Source organism: Castor canadensis, chromosome 14 (assembly GCF_047511655.1).
Source record: "Castor canadensis chromosome 14, mCasCan1.hap1v2, whole genome shotgun sequence".
NCBI lineage: Eukaryota > Metazoa > Chordata > Mammalia > Rodentia > Castoridae > Castor > Castor canadensis.
Window position 1 is genome coordinate 26,993,862 of NC_133399.1, and position 17,991 is coordinate 27,011,852.

The window sequence follows — 17,991 nt, forward strand, 5'->3', positions numbered from 1 at the left end:
ATCCCTTCCTCAACAGGTAAGAGGCTACAACGGAGGGGGACCATGTGACTATAAGCCATGTGAAGAAGTCTTGAGTGGACAGTTATGCCTTAACACACCCATGGAAATGGAGAATCAGAGATACACTTCTGAGTGTAATTGGTATGGAAAAGACATTCTTACTTTGCTCAAGGAAACCTCTTCTGGACAGAACTTGCCTGAGTTTAATCAGTGTGAAAATATCTTCAGCCTGACTCCGAATATTGCATGCCAGAGAACTCATGCGAGCGAGAAACCCTTTGAATGCACAGACTGTGGGGAGGCATTTTTCAATCAGTCATACCTCCCAGCAGATATGAGGACTCACAACACAGGAGAACCCTACGAATGGAATAAATATGGGAACGAATTCATTCACTCCACAAGCCTTGCTATGCATCTGCCCATTCTCAATGCAACAAACCCTTACAAATACGAGGAGTATGAAAAGGGCTTTCAGTATTTTGCATGCCTTAATAATCCCATGGGAATCTGCACTGGAGAAAAACTCTGTGATTGCAAGGAATGCTGGCGAGCCTTCACGGTTTCCTCCCACCTAACTCAGTATGTAACAATCCACACAGAGGAGAAATCCAAAATATGTAAGGAATGTGGGAAGTCATTTGCTAATTTTTCTCGGCTTTCTGCACATATAAAAACTCATAGTCGAGAAAAGCCTTTTGTATGTAAGGAGTGTGGGAAGTCCTTTAAAAATATCTCCTACCTTAATGATCATGTTCGAATTCACACTGGAATAAAATCCTACAAATGTATGGAATGTGGGAAAGCTTTCCTTCGGTGGTCAGGCCTTACTGAACACATCCGAGTTCACACTGGAGAGAAACCTTACGAATGTAAGGAATGTGGAAAAACCTTTTCTAGATCTACTCAGCTCACGGAACACATAAGAACTCACACTGGAATCAAACCCTATGAATGTAAGGAATGTGGGAAAGCCTTCACTCAGTACTCAGGCCTTGCTACCCATGTACGAATTCATAGTGGAGAGAAACCCTTTGAATGTAAGGAGTGCGGGAAGGCCTTCACCAGGACCTCGGGCCTGATTCACCATGTGAGAACTCACACAGGAGAAAAGCCTTTTGAATGTGTCCACTGTGGGAAAACCTTCATTACTTCCTCCCATCGCACTAAACATTTGAAAATTCACAGTGGAGAGAAGCCCTTTGTGTGTAATATATGTGGGAAAGCATTTATATATTCCACGTCTCTTAACATTCACATGCGAACCCATACTGGAGAGAAACCCTACATCTGTAAGGAGTGTGGCAAAGCCTTCGCTGTTTACTCACGCCTTAGGAAACATGCAAGGGTCCACACTGGGGAGAAGCCCTATGAATGTCAGGGTATGGGTGTAGCTATTTAAATCATCAGTTACCACCTTGTGAAATGTTGACAGTGACACCAAAGATCATCAGATTAGTCTTAACTGCCTTGTGTGGGTCAGACTGCCCTTAGAGTCCATCCTGATACATACATAGATCCTTCTGGAACTTTTTTTGGGTTTTTTTGGTAGTGCTGGGGATAAAACCCAGGGCCTCACACATGCTAGGCAAGTGCTCTACCACTGAGCTACATTCCTGGCTCCTCCTTGAAACCTGTTTACACTTATCTGAGTCTTGAGTACTTGGGGGTCATAGGTGAAGTCAGTACTATAAGCACTGGTGCTTAGGCTCTTAGTGAATGTAGCGTTACTCAGTGCTGATCAGATAAGCGAAGCAGATTTGGTCCTAACCTTTGTTGGTTAGTGGCTGCCAGTGTGGCCTATTGTGTGAAAGTTCACCAGAAGCCAAGATGACATGGGACACAAGGACTGTTGAAAGAGACTCCTCCAGGCATCTCTGACTACATTGATCCTGCTGAGCATGCCAAGGAAACTGTCCACCCGTCCTTAATAGCTAGTCCAAATTTTCAACCAGTTATCCCTGTGTCCTTCTTATAAAACTCAAGAGTTACATTCTGTCCCACCTTCTGAGCCCATTTTGGATCTAAGTGGCTATGTCTCTACTGGTCCAATCCAGTCTCTATTTCTCCTTCTGTTGAGACTGCTTAGGCAGTCCATGGGATTCCTGCCCTGACTGCTTTACCACATTGTGGTTCAGCCACAATTTCCTCCTCTTCTTTACTACAGGTCTCTCAGTTTTTGCAATACTGATAGGGGAACTTTACAACCGTCCAAGTTCTGGTTCTTTTTGATTAACAGTTCCTTCTGCAACACTTTAATGACAAATCTCAGATAAGTTCCCAATTTTATAATTTCCAACTACTTCTGCAAAATGCTAGAATACAGTTCTGCCAAGTTCTTTCTACCACTGCATATCAAGGATTGCCTTTTCTCCATTTTCCAGTAACTTGCTTCTCATTCCCAAGTGAGACCTCACCAGAGTAGTCCCCACCCATTACTCAGTTTCCAATCTGCTTGCACATTTTGGGGTAATTTTCATTGCAGTACCCCAATACCAAGTCTGTGATATTGAGCTTATGCTGCTGTGACAAAATACCACAGACCAAGTGGCTTAAAAATTCATTTTATTTTGATATATAAAATTTAAGGCTGAGAGGTTAGCTCAGTAGTACAGAGCTTGCCTAGTATTTGCAAGTACAGCAAAATAAATAAAAATTTAAAAAGTAAAATATGCAGAACTTTATATTCTCACATTTCTGGAGGCTGGAAGTCTGAGATGAGGAATACCACGTGGTTGACTTCTGGTGAGGGCTCTCTTCCTGGCATGCAATTGCCTTTTCTCTTCATGCTGTTTCCACATGATGGAAACAGAACTTGGTCTCTCTCTCCCTCTTTTGATAAGGTCACAGCCCTCTTGGATTAGGTCTCCACCCTTTTTTAATCAAATTTATCCATAAAGGAGTATTCTCCACAGTCACCTTGGGGTTTAGATTCTACGTACAAGCTTTGGGGGTCATGAGTTCAGGGCACGCATGTACAGGTTTTGTTGTTTTCCATACACAATCATCTGTAGATCATGACTGTTATTTTTCTACTTCAGTTGTTTCTTTGCAGGAATGCATATAATGTCTGACACAGTCATGACTAAAAGTAGTAAAAGCAGCATGGTTTTCTTCAAAATTCTAATGACACATGCTCTTCATTTTATTGACATGTATGCCATAGGTTATTTTTTTAATAGCCAAATACCTCTAAAGGTTTTTCATTTTAATACCCAGTCTTTGCATAAGATCTTCCCAAATGTCCTAATTTGTGAAGCTGAACTCCTTTTGGGTTTATAGATTGCTTTCCCTGCATCCTCTGTGATGATCACATTCTTTACTGATAATTCTCAAGAACCTAGAACTGTAGCTGGTGCATAATGCCCATAAATACTTGAAGTGAGTGAAAACAATTGCAAATGTGGTCACACGTTGCTTATTATTGCTATTTATTGGCTTTCTAATGTTAACTTTGCATTCCTAGATACACTCAACTTGAACATAATAGATCATTATTGGTTTTGTTTTGTAGGGCTAGGCATTAAACCCAGGGCCTCCCATATACTAGGCAAGCACTCTGCTGAGCTACCACTCCAGCCCCATGGACATGTTTTTAATACCTAACTTGATTATGTTAACTAGCATTATAGAAGCTTTTCATAGCTATGTTTGAGTAACATTAGCATGTAATTTTTCTTATATATGACAAAAAAATAAGGCTGGGCGTATAGCTCAGGGAGAGTGCACAGTTAGCATGCACAACACCCTGGGTTCCATCCCAGCACCATCAAAATAAAAATGAGCTGAATGGTATTTAGATGTAGAAGATGACAGTGTTATATCCTGGACTGAGATGTAGTCCCACCTTTCCTAAATTCTAACCTATATACTTGTTAAATGACCCTGAACTAGACTAACTCTTACTGTTCTAGGTGCCCTTCTATAATGATTTTAAGCTCTTTGTTCAATTTATTTTATGATTATAGAGTAACTAAGGTTTCCAATATCATGTTAAACATTTGGAGTATATTTTCCAAAGCATGTTTTCATTTTCACTGTATAGCAAAAATTTATATATTTTCTTATATTTTTAATGTTCCTGGTTGTATAATTAAACTTACTTTGGGTCTCTTGCATTCTACAATGATTCTTTGTGCATTCTTTTTTTCCCTTATGTTAATCTTGGCAGATAGTATTCAGTGTTAGGATTTCTTGCAAAGATTGTTTTGAAAGCAGGCATAGTGGTTCACACCTGTAAATCCAGCACTCAGGAGGCTGAGGCAAGATCAGGAGTTGGAGGCCAGCCTGGGCCACACAGAGAGACCTTATCTAAGAAAAGACAAAAACCAGGTATACCCAAAGATGGAGTTGGGACCTAGTAAGTGGTTTGAAAAAAAAAATTGTTTTGAAAATCTTAAATTTTCTTTTTTTTGTGTGTATGTGGTCCTGGGGCTTGAACTCAGGGTCTACACCTTGAGCCACTCTGCCAGCCCTTTATTTGTGGAGGGTTTTTTTTGAGATAGGGTCTTTCAAACTATTCACAGAGGCTTGTTTCAAACCGAAATCCTCTGATCTCTGCCTCTGGGTTGCTAGGATTACAGGGATGAGCCACTGGTACCAGCTCTGAAAACTTTAAACTTTCTAATGTTTTCTATTCCAGTGATTCTGTTAGATATCAACTTGCTGTTCTTTTATTTCGTAGACTTTTGGTACTATTTGTAGATGTGTATTTTTGGGGGGAGAAGGGATGCTGGGTGTCAAACCTAGGGCTTTGTGCATGCTAAGCATACCCTCTTACCACTGAACTACACCCTAGCCCAGATGTGTCTTTTTATACATACTTAAGTTGGAGTTCAAAAACATCTGAATACTTGAAAAATCCCAACTAACAATCCTTTTCCCTTAAACATTTAGTCCATTATGTATAATATAATTAGTAATAAATTTGGATTAATTTCTCATGTCTTTTTTCCTGTATTTGTCTCATTGTTCTCCTCTTTTTGTAGTGATACTTTTTATTGAAATCATGTTCCCCTCAGTGCTTGAAATTTACATAGTCCGTTACTTTTATTTTAGTTGCTATCCTTAACCATTAAATCCAGTTTTTAAATTTAAGTGTTGTTAATACTTTTTTTTCTAACTAAGTGAACTAGACTATTTGCATACAGGTTCCCATTCTACACCTCCTGAGGATCACATGGGCAGACACTCAGGGGTAAGTGCATCCTTACACAAGACACTGAACAGTGGAAAAAAGAATGGGCCCCTTGATGAAGACCAGCATATCTTGTGATAGGTTACAGACAGCCCCAGATGCCTTGAGTTTACCCACATCACATTTGCAATTTGAAGCTGAATGAGGTGGTACACTGCTCTAATCCACTTGGGAGGCTAAGGCAGGAGGATCAAGAGTTTCAAGCTGGCTGGGCACCAGTGACTCATGCCTGTAATCCTAGCTACGCAGGGGGATTCAAAGCTAGCCTGAGCAAATAGTTCTCAAGACCCTATGTCGAAAAAAATCACAAAAAAGAGCTGGTGGAGTGGCTCAAGTGGTAAGAGCTCCTACATAGCAAGTGTGAGGCCCTGAGTTCAAATCCCACGCTGCCAAAAAAAGAAAAGGTTGGACACAGTGACTCATACATGTAATCTCAGCTACTCAGGAGGCAGAGATTGAGAGGATTCTGGTTCAAGGTCAAAATGAGCAAAAAGTTACTGAGACCACATCTTAACGAATGAAGCTGGGCATGGTGTTGCAGGACTGAGATCCCAGCAACAAGCAAGGCATAAGTAGGATGATTGGGGTCCAGATGAGCCCAGTTAAAAACATGATACCCTATTTGAAAAATAAGTAAAGCAAAAAGGGCAGGGGGTTTTGGCTGAAGTGGTAGAGAGCCGGCCTAGCAAGTGCAACCTCTAGTTCAAACACCAGAACCCCCCCCAAAAAATATATGTGCATATATATATATATATATATATATATATATAAATACACACACACACACACACACACGCACGGTAGGGATGGCATCTGTTCCTTCCCCTTCTGTGTGTGCTGGTCTTGTGACTTGCTGTTTTCAGCTACTAACTGCGTTTTGTTTGTTACATGTAAAAGCCAACTGATACACTCTTTGGCAAACAACATGGTAATACAGTTCTTCATACCATATTAGGGGAAGATCCATAATCAGGCTTTTTTTTTTTTTTTGGTACGGGGGCTTGAAGTCAGGGCGTTCACCTTGAGCCACTTCACCAGCTCTATTTTTGTGAAGGGTTTTTCCAGATAAGGTCTCTCGAACTATTTGCTACGGTTGGTTTCGAACCTAGATACTGCCTCCTGAGTAGCTAGGATTACAGGCGAGAGCCACTGGCACCCAGCACCAGGCTCATTCTTGTCAGCAGTGAAACTTTGTCAAGTGATCCTGGAGGAACTGGACATCTCCCTGTAACCTGAGATGGGAAAAAATGATTTGAGCTCATCTTACTCTGCTTAGGATCCCAGGGCCCTCAGCAGGATGGAGAAAAGACTGAGTGGGCTGCAAGGGTTAGGAGAATCCTAAGACATGCAGAAATTAATTCCAGTGATTCCGCAAATCACCTTCAGACCCCTCTAACGTCTCAGATTTCTTCCACTGGCCTGTAAACCTGTTAAAATAGACGAAGAAAGGAAGGGTGTGTTTGGAAGCACCCAGAATGGCTGTAACTAACTGAAAATAACGCTTCCAATGCCATCCACAGGCCCACAGAATTGATCGTGGGAGGAAGTCTGCCATCCACTGCCTACTAAATTCACCAGTTGGTCAGAGCAAGGGTTCCAGGAACATGGAGGAAGGCAGGTAGAAAAGCTTTTGATGAGCGCAGGCCTGTAATCCCTGTCCTCAGAACGTGGAGATTCTCCAGCTGGATGTCAGCCTGTGGCTACCCAGCAAATTCTAGGCCAGCCTGAGCGAGACTGTGTCTCAAAAAAAGCAAAAAGAAAACAAACCAAAAAATATTTTTGATGAGCATCCTGTGAGGTGAACCCCCACCACCAACCCTGCAATTCAAACCCAAGCTGAGAGCTGGGCTGGAGGACTGGTTCATGAAGTACCGCGGTTACCCCGCGAGCAGGGGGCAGAGGAGCACAAGCTTCCCCGCCCCCACGCCGGTTCTAACCACAATTTATTGCTTTGGGCCTCTTTTGACCTTCAGCTCCTGCCTTGAACTACCTCCAGGGAAAAGAAGGGATGGCATGGAACAAGGTACAATTTCTGCCGTAAAATAGTCAACTTGGATGAACCCCCAGACTGCGGAACCCTGCTGCGTAGCTACGCCTCGCAGACTACGAGACCGCGAGCGGAAGTGACGTCAGCGGACCCACGCCGTCGCTTCCGGCCACCGCACCGCCGTTCTCAGACTTTTCACCTTCCGAGTGGCGGCGGCCCCTCAGCTGTAGTGAGCTCCGCGTCTCAGGACGGCTTGGGGCGCAGCGAGGTGCTGGAGGACGAGTTTGGCCCGGCCGCCCAGGGGCGGGTCCGAGAGGCCGCCGGCGCTGTGGGTCCTCGGGAGCGGCGGGCGGGAGGTGCTCCGAGGCTCGTTCTGCGCGTCCCGCTTCAAAGGCGCCGGTGCGACCTGATTGTTTTTTGCCGAAGGAAACGAGTTTCCGCTGTGGGTGCTCCGCGTCCCAGACGTGGCGATTCCAGCGCCTTGTGGTGAGCTCCACTTAGTGAAAGGCGGTGGGAAAGGCCCCCACCCCCAAAAAAATCATAATAGGACTGGGGGCGTGGCGCCTGTCTACGAAGTGCAAGGCGCCGAGTTCAAATGCCTGTACCGCCAAAAAAATAGAAACGAAATCTTCAGTCGTGGTTTTGGCTTTGCCTTGTTGGGTCGTATTTAATTTGGACCATTACTTCTGGTTAGAAAAAGATGCTTTCTTAGGTGTCTAGATTGTGCATTTTTCTCTATGCGAATATAAACGTTTGGAGGCTGCAAGTCTCAACTCAAAGCCAAGAATACTGACATACTTTAGCATCTAAAGATCCTAGGCCTGTGCTCCATCTAGTTTTTCCTTGTTTTCGTGATGCTAGGAACCGAACCCAGGACCCTGTGCATGCTAGGCACATTTTCTCCTTCTAGAGGTCCTAGGCCTTGGGCTGGCAGATTGGCTCAAGTGGTAAAACACCTCCCTAGTAAATACCTGAGTTCAAACTCCCGTATCGCCAATGAGTCAACCAACCAATCAACAAATGAAATTCCTAGGCCTGTCCATCCACATAGTCCTTAAAGAATGCGGGCCTGGTTGGGCGCTGGTGGCTCACACCTGTTTGGGAGGATCGCAGTTTGAGGCCCCGGTAAATAGTTCACAAGACCCCATCTCCAAAATAAGCAGAGAAAAACAGACTGGAGGTGTTGTTCAAGCTATAAGAGAGCGTTTTTTGCAAGCACAGAGTTCAAAACCCAGTTCCAGACACACACACACACAAAGAACAGAGGCTTCTAGTAGTAAAATCATGGAATTAACCATTAACAAGATTGTTGGGTCAGTGCTTTTTAATTTTTTTTTTAATAAGATTTTTGTTATGTAGAGTCTTACTCTGTAGCAGAGGCTGGCTTGGAACTCACTGGGTACCCCATGTTGGCTTCAAACTTGAAATCCTCCTGCTTCTTCCCATTGCTGGGATTACAGGTGTTCAGCACCACACCTAAAGGATTTATGTACTTTTTCTCCTATTTTAGAAAAAATCTTAAATGCACTAGTAATTTGTCCAGTATCCATTGTGGTAGATTCACCTGTTTGTAACATTGTATATTTGCTCTTTCCCCAAATAAATACATTACATGGTGAATTGTTAATAAGTATATTGAAAATACATGGAGGACATGACATTTGACACTTAAATACTTCCTAGTACATGTTCTAAAGATAATCTCATTGTCTAACTAAAAGGAAAATTTTATTTCAGTCAGAATTAGAAACAAGTCATACAAGATCTACTCTAAAAAATTCCACATTATAACAAAACAGGCTCATGGATTTTTTTGAATCTAAGATTCATTCAAAGTTTCAACGTTATACTTGGTTATAGCAATAAGGTCTTCAGTTAATCTGCTCTATATATGTAGTGAATAAACCAGCAGCTATTTATTGTATTAAATAGACAGGCATGACTTTCTTTCAGTAAATCTATGTGTCATAGTTTTCCAACACTTAGTCAGTAGACTTCAAGATAATTTGTACATGATGTCTACTTTCAGTTGTATATTATTAGGGAAGCATCCATTTGTATGTCTTGTTAGTTATACTAATTATGATACTTGCTCAAGCCACTTACGGAGCACTGTTTTTTTTTTTCTTTTTTGGCAGTGCTGTGATCTGAACTCAGGGCTTTGTACTTGCTAGTCAGATGCTCTAACATTAAATCAAGCCTCCAGCCCACAGCACTGCTTTTTTTTGGGGGGGAGGGGGCAGGGGCATTTGCTGGGGATTGAACTCAGAGCCTCAAGTTGGCAAGCTCACTAACACTTGAGCCACGCCCCCAGTCCTCACAGCACTCTTTTGAGACTTTTGTTTTGAACAAGAAATCTGTAGGCTTATACTTTGGCAGCTAGAATGTCTTGCCCCCAGCATGCATTCTTCTCAATTGTTAGAGCATCCTTAAGTAACCTGCCATAACTGAACTTCCCTGTGTGTTTTTTTCACATTTGTGAAGGTGCAGATTCAGGATAAGATTTTGAGATCATGAGGTCTACATCAGAAGGAAAAATGTACATTTATTTTGCTGTACATTAAATTTTTTCCCTTCCTTAAGTCTTGTACCCATATGGCAGTTTCTGAATCAATTTGGTTTTGTAATCCCTTCTCCTGGGGAGATAGAGGTGAGGAGGATCGAAATTAGAGACCAGCCCAGGTTAAAAAGTGAGACCTCATCTCAGCCAACAAGCCATGTGTGATGGTGTTTGCCTGACTTCTAAGCTACATGGGAGGCTTTACACATCTGAGGCCAACCTGGGCAAAAACTCAAGACCCTAAAGACAAAAAAGGGCTGGGGTGTGGCTCAAGTTGTAAGTGTGAGGGCCTGAGTTCAAACTCGGGTACTGAAAAAAAAAAGAAAAAGAAAAAAATTATTCTAGAACAAAAGGAACAGATTTTAGTTTAAACTGCAAGGTGTTCATTTTGAAAAGGAAAATCTGTATCATGTCCGTGTTTGTGGTGGGTAAGGATACACAGATATATTTTAGTAGATAGTATTTGGGTTTATGTTGTGTGGGCTGATCTTTATGAGTCTTATTTGTAATTATGTTTCTGTATGCCTTATGTTTTTACTCTCTCACACTATAACATTTTTGTGGGGAATGGTTATTTTCTGACAATCCATAGGTGATCAATGATTCTTTGATTTCAGTGGCTCATTGCTAGGCTTTGCCAGAATCGTGTGTACAGTGATCATGCAAACACATGTAGTATTCCCACCATGGGGCTTACAATTTATCTAACAAACAGACATACCACTCCCACCCACCATGGAACTTACAGTAAATCTAGGAAGACTATTTTTTGAGGTGCTGGTGATGGAACCCAGGGCCTTGTTCATACTAGGTCATTACTCCACCACTGAGCTACATATCCAGCCCCAGAAGACAGACAGCCCCAGTATTTGAAATGAATACTGGCAGGTTTGTTGTGTAGATTTATGGACGCATTAATATGATGGCCACGACACATTGTTGTGAGAAATTTTAACTAAGAACAAAAGCAGGAGTAAAACTTAATTAGCCAGGTTTTTGAGGTAGAGCAAACACTCTGCCCCTTGAGCCGTGCCTTCATCCCTTTTTGCTTTAGCTTAGAGTCTCAAATTTCCTTCTCTCAGGCCAGCCTAGCTGTGATTGTCATACCCATGGTCTCCCATGTAGCTGTGACCACAGGCACATGCACTATTCCCAGCTTGTGGTTGAGTTGGGGTCTTGCTAACTTTTGTCCAGGTTTGCCTGGAGCAGTGATCTTTGATCTCCTCCTGCTGTATCACTGAGGTTACAGGTGCAAGTCACCACAACCAACAAAATGACTTCTACCCCTTCTGCTAACAAAAAAGGATTTCCACCTGATCTAGTTAAGTCTGCTAGGATAATTTCTTGGGGTTGGTTTGGTTTGTTTGTTTATGATGCTGCAGATTGAACCATGGGCAAGTACTCTAGCACAGAACTATATCCCCAACCAGGTTTTTGATGAACTCAAAACTGATTTGAGGCCTTCTTCACATCTACTGACTCATATCGTATTTGCCATATTCTACTTTCTCCAAAAAAATGAAAGGTCTTACATACACTAAAGGGAAGAGAATTATCTAAGGTCGTGAATACCAGATATGAGGGCCATATTAGCACATGGCATCCAGTGTGTTTGTAGCTCCCTGAGTGGTGGAGGTACTTGCTGGGTTACTCTGGGCCTGAGCCAGTCTATAATCATGAGTTGAGTGTGAAGGAACACGATAGGATACATGGCAACTGCAGTTGTGGGCAGTGTACCCAGGGAGTTGGCATAATTGTCACCACAAAGCCTCAAATGCATGGTGTCCGCCTCAGGAGAGCCATGACAAGTACGCTCCAGGGCTCATGGAATCTGATGCTGGTGACAGGTGTGCAGTCAGTTTGGGAGCTACTGGTGTTCCCACTAGGAGGACTGTGAGAACAAACCCCTAGGGTACAGGTTTATTGTGGGTGGGCACACAGAGGAGTTGGGTTGCTGTGCAGCATGTGCTGTGAAATGTGCAGTCTGTCAAGGGCTTCCTATGACCCAGCATGTAACCAGAGCTGGGTCCTCTGATAATGTCCACCTGCGGGAGCAGTGGCTTCTCCTGGCCCTAATCCCTACATAGATGCTAGGGCACTAGAGGTCACCCTTCTCCCAGACCCCATGGATTGTACAAGAGTTCCTTGGGTTTGACTGGGTGAACGATGAGATTTGTGGACTCTAGGAAGATTGTCACTGTCGTGGAAGTGATGGAGCTCAGTGTAACATTGCTCTTTCATCCCTTAGTCATGATATCCTTAATAAAGAACAGTATACAAGAAACAACACACTTGTCTAAACTTGAGACTGTCATCCTTAGCATTGGATGCTGTGGCCAGCCAGTTGTCCCATTTTTACTACATTGTAAACTATTGAGCAATTGCTAAGAAGTTCCTTCTTCAGAATTAAAAAAAAGATCATTTTTAATTTCACAAGGCCAGGCATGGTGTTTTGTGACTGTAATCCCAGTTACTCAGAAGGTGAAGATAGGAGGATCATGGTGTGAGCTCAACTCCAACAAAAGTTAGTGAGACCCTATCTCAAAAACAAGCTGGGTGTGATGGTACATGTCTGTAATTACAGATGCTCGGGAGCCGAAGGTAGGAGGATCTTAGTCCAGAGTTGGCTAGGGAAAAAGGCTGAGACCCTACCTGAAAAAAACAAAAGGACTCGGGTGTGACTCAAGTGGTAGAGCACTTGCCTAGCAAGCACGAGGCCCTGGGTTCAATCTCCAGTATTGCTTCCCCCGCCCAAAATTTTTGTTCACATGCCTCAAATGTACAGCTACAATATAAAGCCCAGTAAAATACCCCTTATTCCTAGTTACACAGACCCCTTATAACAACTTGTGCTTTTTCTCTTCTCAAAATACACAATTGTAGGGCCTTTGGAAGAGGCATTCAGTAGAACATTCATGTCTCTGATGGGTCTCAGGTAGTGCTTTGAAAGTCAAAATCATCTCAAACAACTTTCAGACTCTACCACAACAAATCCCTAAGTACATTATGTAAAATTGGGTATATTTCCCATTTTACCCACTTCCATAGGACTGGAGGGCAGAGAGGATACATTCTCTTTAGGCACTCCTCAACGATAGATTGTCCCCAAGCAAGGTAGGTGCCCTTCTGGCATGAGACCCACTTAAACCTAACTAACCTTCCTTCAGAAACAGCATAGCCGGGTGCTGGTGTCTCACGCCTGTAATTTTAGCTACTCGGGAGGCAGGGATTAGGAGGACTGCGGTTTGAAGCCAACCCAGGCAAATACTTCTCAAGACTATCTGGAACACAAACTATGGCTGGTAGAGTGGTTCAAGTGGTAGACCACCTGCCTAGCAGGCATGAGGCCCTCACTTCAAACCCCAGTTACCACACACACACACACAAAATCTCATGGCTGGAATATCGTGGTTGGTCTTTTTACCAACCAAACACCTCAGAGTAGGGTTGGATTGGAGATGAGCTCTCTTTTGCTGAAGACAAAGTACCTTTTACACTGAAACCTCATGGTGCCCAGGGACTGCCTTTCTGATGACAAGTTGAACTCAGGACATGTTTTCCTTTTTTCTGAGCTCACTGTCTGCTTGGCTTATGACTCTGCTAAACCATACCCCTACACTTAGGCCTCAAGAAGAACCTGGTAGACAGAATGGTGGGACAGGTCTGTAATCCCAACTCTTGGGAGACTGAGACAGGATGATCAAGAATTTGACTACATAGTCAGTTAAAGGCCACCCTGGACTACATAGACCTTATTTAAAAAAAAAAAAAAGGCAAGGTATGGTGGTTCACCTCTGTAATCCTGCTACTCGGAAGGCAGAGGCAGAGGCAGGAGGATCTGGAGTTTGAGGCCAGACCCTGCAAAGTTAGCGAGTTAGCAAAAACAAAGTGGCTGGACGTGTGGCTCAAGTGGTAGAGCACCTGCCTAACAAGCAAGGCTCTGCATTCATGCTGCAGTACCACCAAAATAAATAAATAAAAAGGAAAAACAAAATGGCTGTGGGTATGGCTGAAGTAATAGTGCAAGATCCTGAGTTCATTCCCAGTAATACCAAAAAAAAAAAAAAAAGAGGAAAAGAAAGAAAACCTGGTGCAAGTTACTAAAACTAATGGAAATTATTGCTTTCCTCAAGAAGCTTCTACCTCTTGTCACTCAACTCCTTAGCTCCCCAGGAAAGGACCACCTGCACTACCTGAAGCCTTTTCCTACTGTGCCCTCCAGCTTTCCCTTGAATACGTGATCATGACCACCACAACCACTCTTTTGTTCTTAGTTACAATACTACCACATTCTCCAAGTGCAGTTTCCTCTTAACAGCACCTTTGGCTTCACTTAGGGTCCAAAGTCACCTGGATTTCACCTTATATAATTTCCTTTCCTGACAGCCCATGTTTTCCTTAATGAAACCACACCCAATGTGCAGTGGTCACACAGGGGAGTCCCATAGTTCTTTTTTCACTGAATACCTCTCTCCATCCTCTGAAGGTTGCTGGACACAAGGGACAATGCAGTAGTTCCCCCTGTGCATGTAGGATAACTTTCTAAGTCTGCTTGGGGATACCAGAAATTGTGGATACAACAGGACTCTCCATATGCTACCTTTTTTTTTTTTTTGGTGGTACTGGGGTATCAGTACAGGGCCACATGCTTTCTAGGCAGGCCCTATACCTCTTGAGCCACTCCGCCAGCCCTCTTTTTGTGTTGGGTATTTTTAAGATAGGGTCTTGCGAGCTGTTTGCCCAGACTGGCTTCAAACCCTGATCTTCCTGATGTCTGCCTCCTGAGTAGCTAGGATTACAGGTGTGAGCCACTGGTACCAGCTACATGCTGTTTTTTCCTAAACATACATACCTATGATTAATTTATATATTTGGCTCAGTAATATATTAACAGTAATAACTAATAAATTGAAGATTTATAACAATATACTGTAATAAAAATAAAGTTGAAGTTAACAACTCTGGAGATAAATTTAAAAAACAATATACTAGCTGGATGCCGGTGGCTCACACCTATAATCTACCTACTCAAAAGGCAGAGATCAGGAGGATCTTGGTTCAAAGCCATCCTGGCCAAATAGTTCCACAAGACTCTTTTCTTGAAAAAAACTTTCACAAAAAAGGGCTGGTGGAAGCAAAACCCCTTGTTCCTTCCTATTAATGCTTATACTGTCTCTACAACAAAATTAGAGATAAGGGGAAAATAGTTTCTGCTGGGTATTGAGGGGGGGGGAGCGGGAGGGGGTGGAGTGGGTGGTAAGGGAGGGGGTGGGGGCAGGGGGGAGAAATGAACCAAGCCTTGTATGCACATATGAATAATAAAAGAAAAAAAATAAAAAATAAAAAAAAAAAAGGGCTGGTGGAGTGGCTCAAGGTGTAGGTCCTGAGTTCAAGCCCCAGCAGCACACACACACAAAAGACCCAGAAAAACAATATACTGTAGTAAAAGTTAAATGGATATGGTCTTTCCTCTAAAAATATCTTACTGTGTCCTGTAGTTGCCCTACATGGTTTTTCAGATTGTAGTTGACTGTGAGCTGTAAACTGGCAAGTGAAACCATGGATTTGGGGGATTGCAGTATTTAGTCCTGTGTTGACAGAACCTGCCATGAACACAGAGCCACCAGTGTTGGAAGCAGCTCAGAAGCTTTTGTCAAACCAAATCACAGCAAAAACGCTAAGCATCCCCTTTCAGTGGCTAATTGAAATAATCTTCAATGGCTGTGTGCAACATGGTCTGTTATACAAGCTTGTGAGTTTACAGAGTCCAAATGGAGTGGCTAACAGATGGGCCCCTGCCTAATTACTCACCAGAAAAGAAAGGGTTGTGCCACTCATAGTATCTCCTGCTGTCTGCATATACCTCTACACAGCCACATGCTAAGCTGAGAGGAATCGGCCAAGAAGCAAATGTGTTGTGTAACAGCCAGCATCTTTCAGCAGATTACCTTAGCTGACTGTAGTGGTGCATGCCTGTAATGCCTACATTTGGGAGGCCGAGGCAGGATTATGAGTTTGAAGCCAGCCTGGACTGCATAGGGAGACCTTGTCTCAAAAGCAAACACATTACATGACCTGATTTCTGGTATTGATGGCAAAGCAGAGTGCTTGGTTATAGACTGGGTTCCAACCCTCATCATGTGCCTAACAGGCCACTTCCTGTTGTTGCCTCTCTGAATACACCTGACTGACAGCTCAGTGACTGAGCTGTGGGAGCTCAGTCACTGTCCCGTTCACTGTCTCCATAACCCAGGTGACAAGTGTTACCATTCTCAGTTGAGACTGGCAAAATGTTGAGACACAGAATAGATGGGGGTTGTATCTTTTTTAAATCCTTCTTTTCCTGATTTCTTGACACCTTCACAAGTAGGCTGGAAGCACCTTGACATATGACCATGTGTAACCATAATGTGGTTCCTGTTTGTTCGCTCCTGTGCTTGTAACTTTGTCATTTCAAAAGCACCAAGGAAAGCCATTTCCTGCAGTGATTGTTGGTTTGTAATCCAAGCACTTGGCAGATTGAGGCAGGTAGATTATGAGTTTGAGGCCAACCTGGGCTACAGGTGAGACCCTGTCTAAAAAACAAAACCACCCTTGCCTATGCATTCTACCCTGACTCCAAATAACCATCCCAACAAGTAAGTATTCTCTTGGTTCCCTGTGTCCACAGTACAGTTGACTCCCTTATTGCTCCTCTGTCGTGACCCCTGTGTGGCATGTCATTCCTCCTTCTTAGGAGGATACGTTTATTGATGTATTAATTATCATGATGCTGGGGATCCAGCCCAGGGCCTTGCACTTGCTAGGCAAGCACCTCTACCACTCTATAGCCCAGCCTTAGTAAATCCATTAAATTTCTGTGCCTCTCCAGGTGTGACTGCAGTGGGTGCATCATGGGGGGGGATTATTTCCCTAATTATCACACACTGATGAATGCCATCATTTTTATCTCAAAAGGTAGGTGAAAGCCAGATGTGGTGGTGCATACCTATAATCCCAGCTCATTGAAAGGCAGAGAGAGGAAGATCACAAGCTTCAGGCCAGCAGAGCAAAATTACCCAGACCCTGTCTCAAAAAATAAAACCGAATTCAAACCCCAGTCACACACAAAATGTGTGTGTAATATGTATGTATGTATATACATATATAGAAAGAAAGGAAGGGGGGAAGGAGGAATGAAAGAACCAAAGGATTTGGGGTGTGTGGCTATAGTAGTAGAATGCTTACAAGGTCCTGGGTCCAAACCCCAGTACCAGGAAAAAAGAAGAAATTTAGGTGAGGCTACATGAGTGTGATTATAGGGGGTCTTTTGTTTTTTGTGCTTCTTCACTAATGACTAATATTAACAGGAATGCTAATGCCACTGTGTATTGAGAAATGGCGATGGCCAGTACCCACCGAGATTCATCAGAGGCCCTGAAGTAATGCTGGCATCAAAGGAAGGAGTATTCAGGCCCATTTCCTCCTAACAGAATGGCAGTTGTTGGCTCATCCCATGGTAAGTCCGGTCGGTGCTCTTTTTTTGGAGAGACTGCTCTGATTCCCACTAAACAGTTTGGTGTAGAGTCCAGTGGTCTGGGCCTGAGTAGTCAATTGCTGGTTCATGTAGCAGGGACTGACGTGGGCTGGCCAGAGAGGGCTGTGTGTAAGTCCCCTGGTGTGTGCACCCTGGGGGGAGGCACTGTGAGGTCTCTTCATGAGATTTATCACCATGAGAAGGCATGGTGTAGCAGGTGTGTGTGTGGGGGGGTATTTCTTCAATGGACATACGGACTTTTGTATTAAGATAGAATGACTTCTGTGGGAGTGAATGTGGGAATTATGGCCAGCTCTGGGTTCTCATGACTCCTTCATGTTCCACAAGGTCTTCTTTCTCAGGATCCAGTGTGCCCTCGGGAAGGAAAAGCACCAGCAGAAAGGATGGTGGCTGGCTGCCTGACAAATTGTTACCAGGTGGAAAGAAAGTGTATCTTTGTCTCAAATGACATACTTCCTTGCATTGGGGAGATGTATTTCCTTCTACACAAACTTGTCTCCAAACTTCTCAAAGCAAATAGAGGCTTATCCTGGGGTTGAGTCCTCTGTTGAATTTACCAAGGGAATGGAGCTACTCATGAAAGAAAGGTGTTTACTTGAAAATTATCCTGGTGTTTCAGTAATTACTAATCAATCTTCATCCCATGGAGCCAGTCATATATATGTTTGTTTATTTCTCTCTGTCTCTCTCTGTCTCTGTCTCTCTCTCTC

The 17,991-nt window shown here is 43.3% G+C and overlaps 1 protein-coding gene across 1 annotated transcript in view; it reads left to right on the top strand.

The window, feature by feature from the left end:
• LOC109687771 (uncharacterized) overlaps window positions 1-17,991 on the top strand; it is a 51,209-nt gene that overhangs the window by 25,549 nt on the left and 7,669 nt on the right. Inside the window, exons 9-13 of the mRNA XM_020165811.2 lie at window positions 17-1,393; window positions 6,718-6,815; window positions 7,194-7,670; window positions 17,184-17,242; window positions 17,609-17,697. Of these exons, the coding sequence (XP_020021400.2) occupies window positions 17-1,393; window positions 6,718-6,815; window positions 7,194-7,670; window positions 17,184-17,242; window positions 17,609-17,697 (2,100 nt within the window). The remainder of the gene's footprint in view (window positions 1-16; window positions 1,394-6,717; window positions 6,816-7,193; window positions 7,671-17,183; window positions 17,243-17,608; window positions 17,698-17,991) is intronic.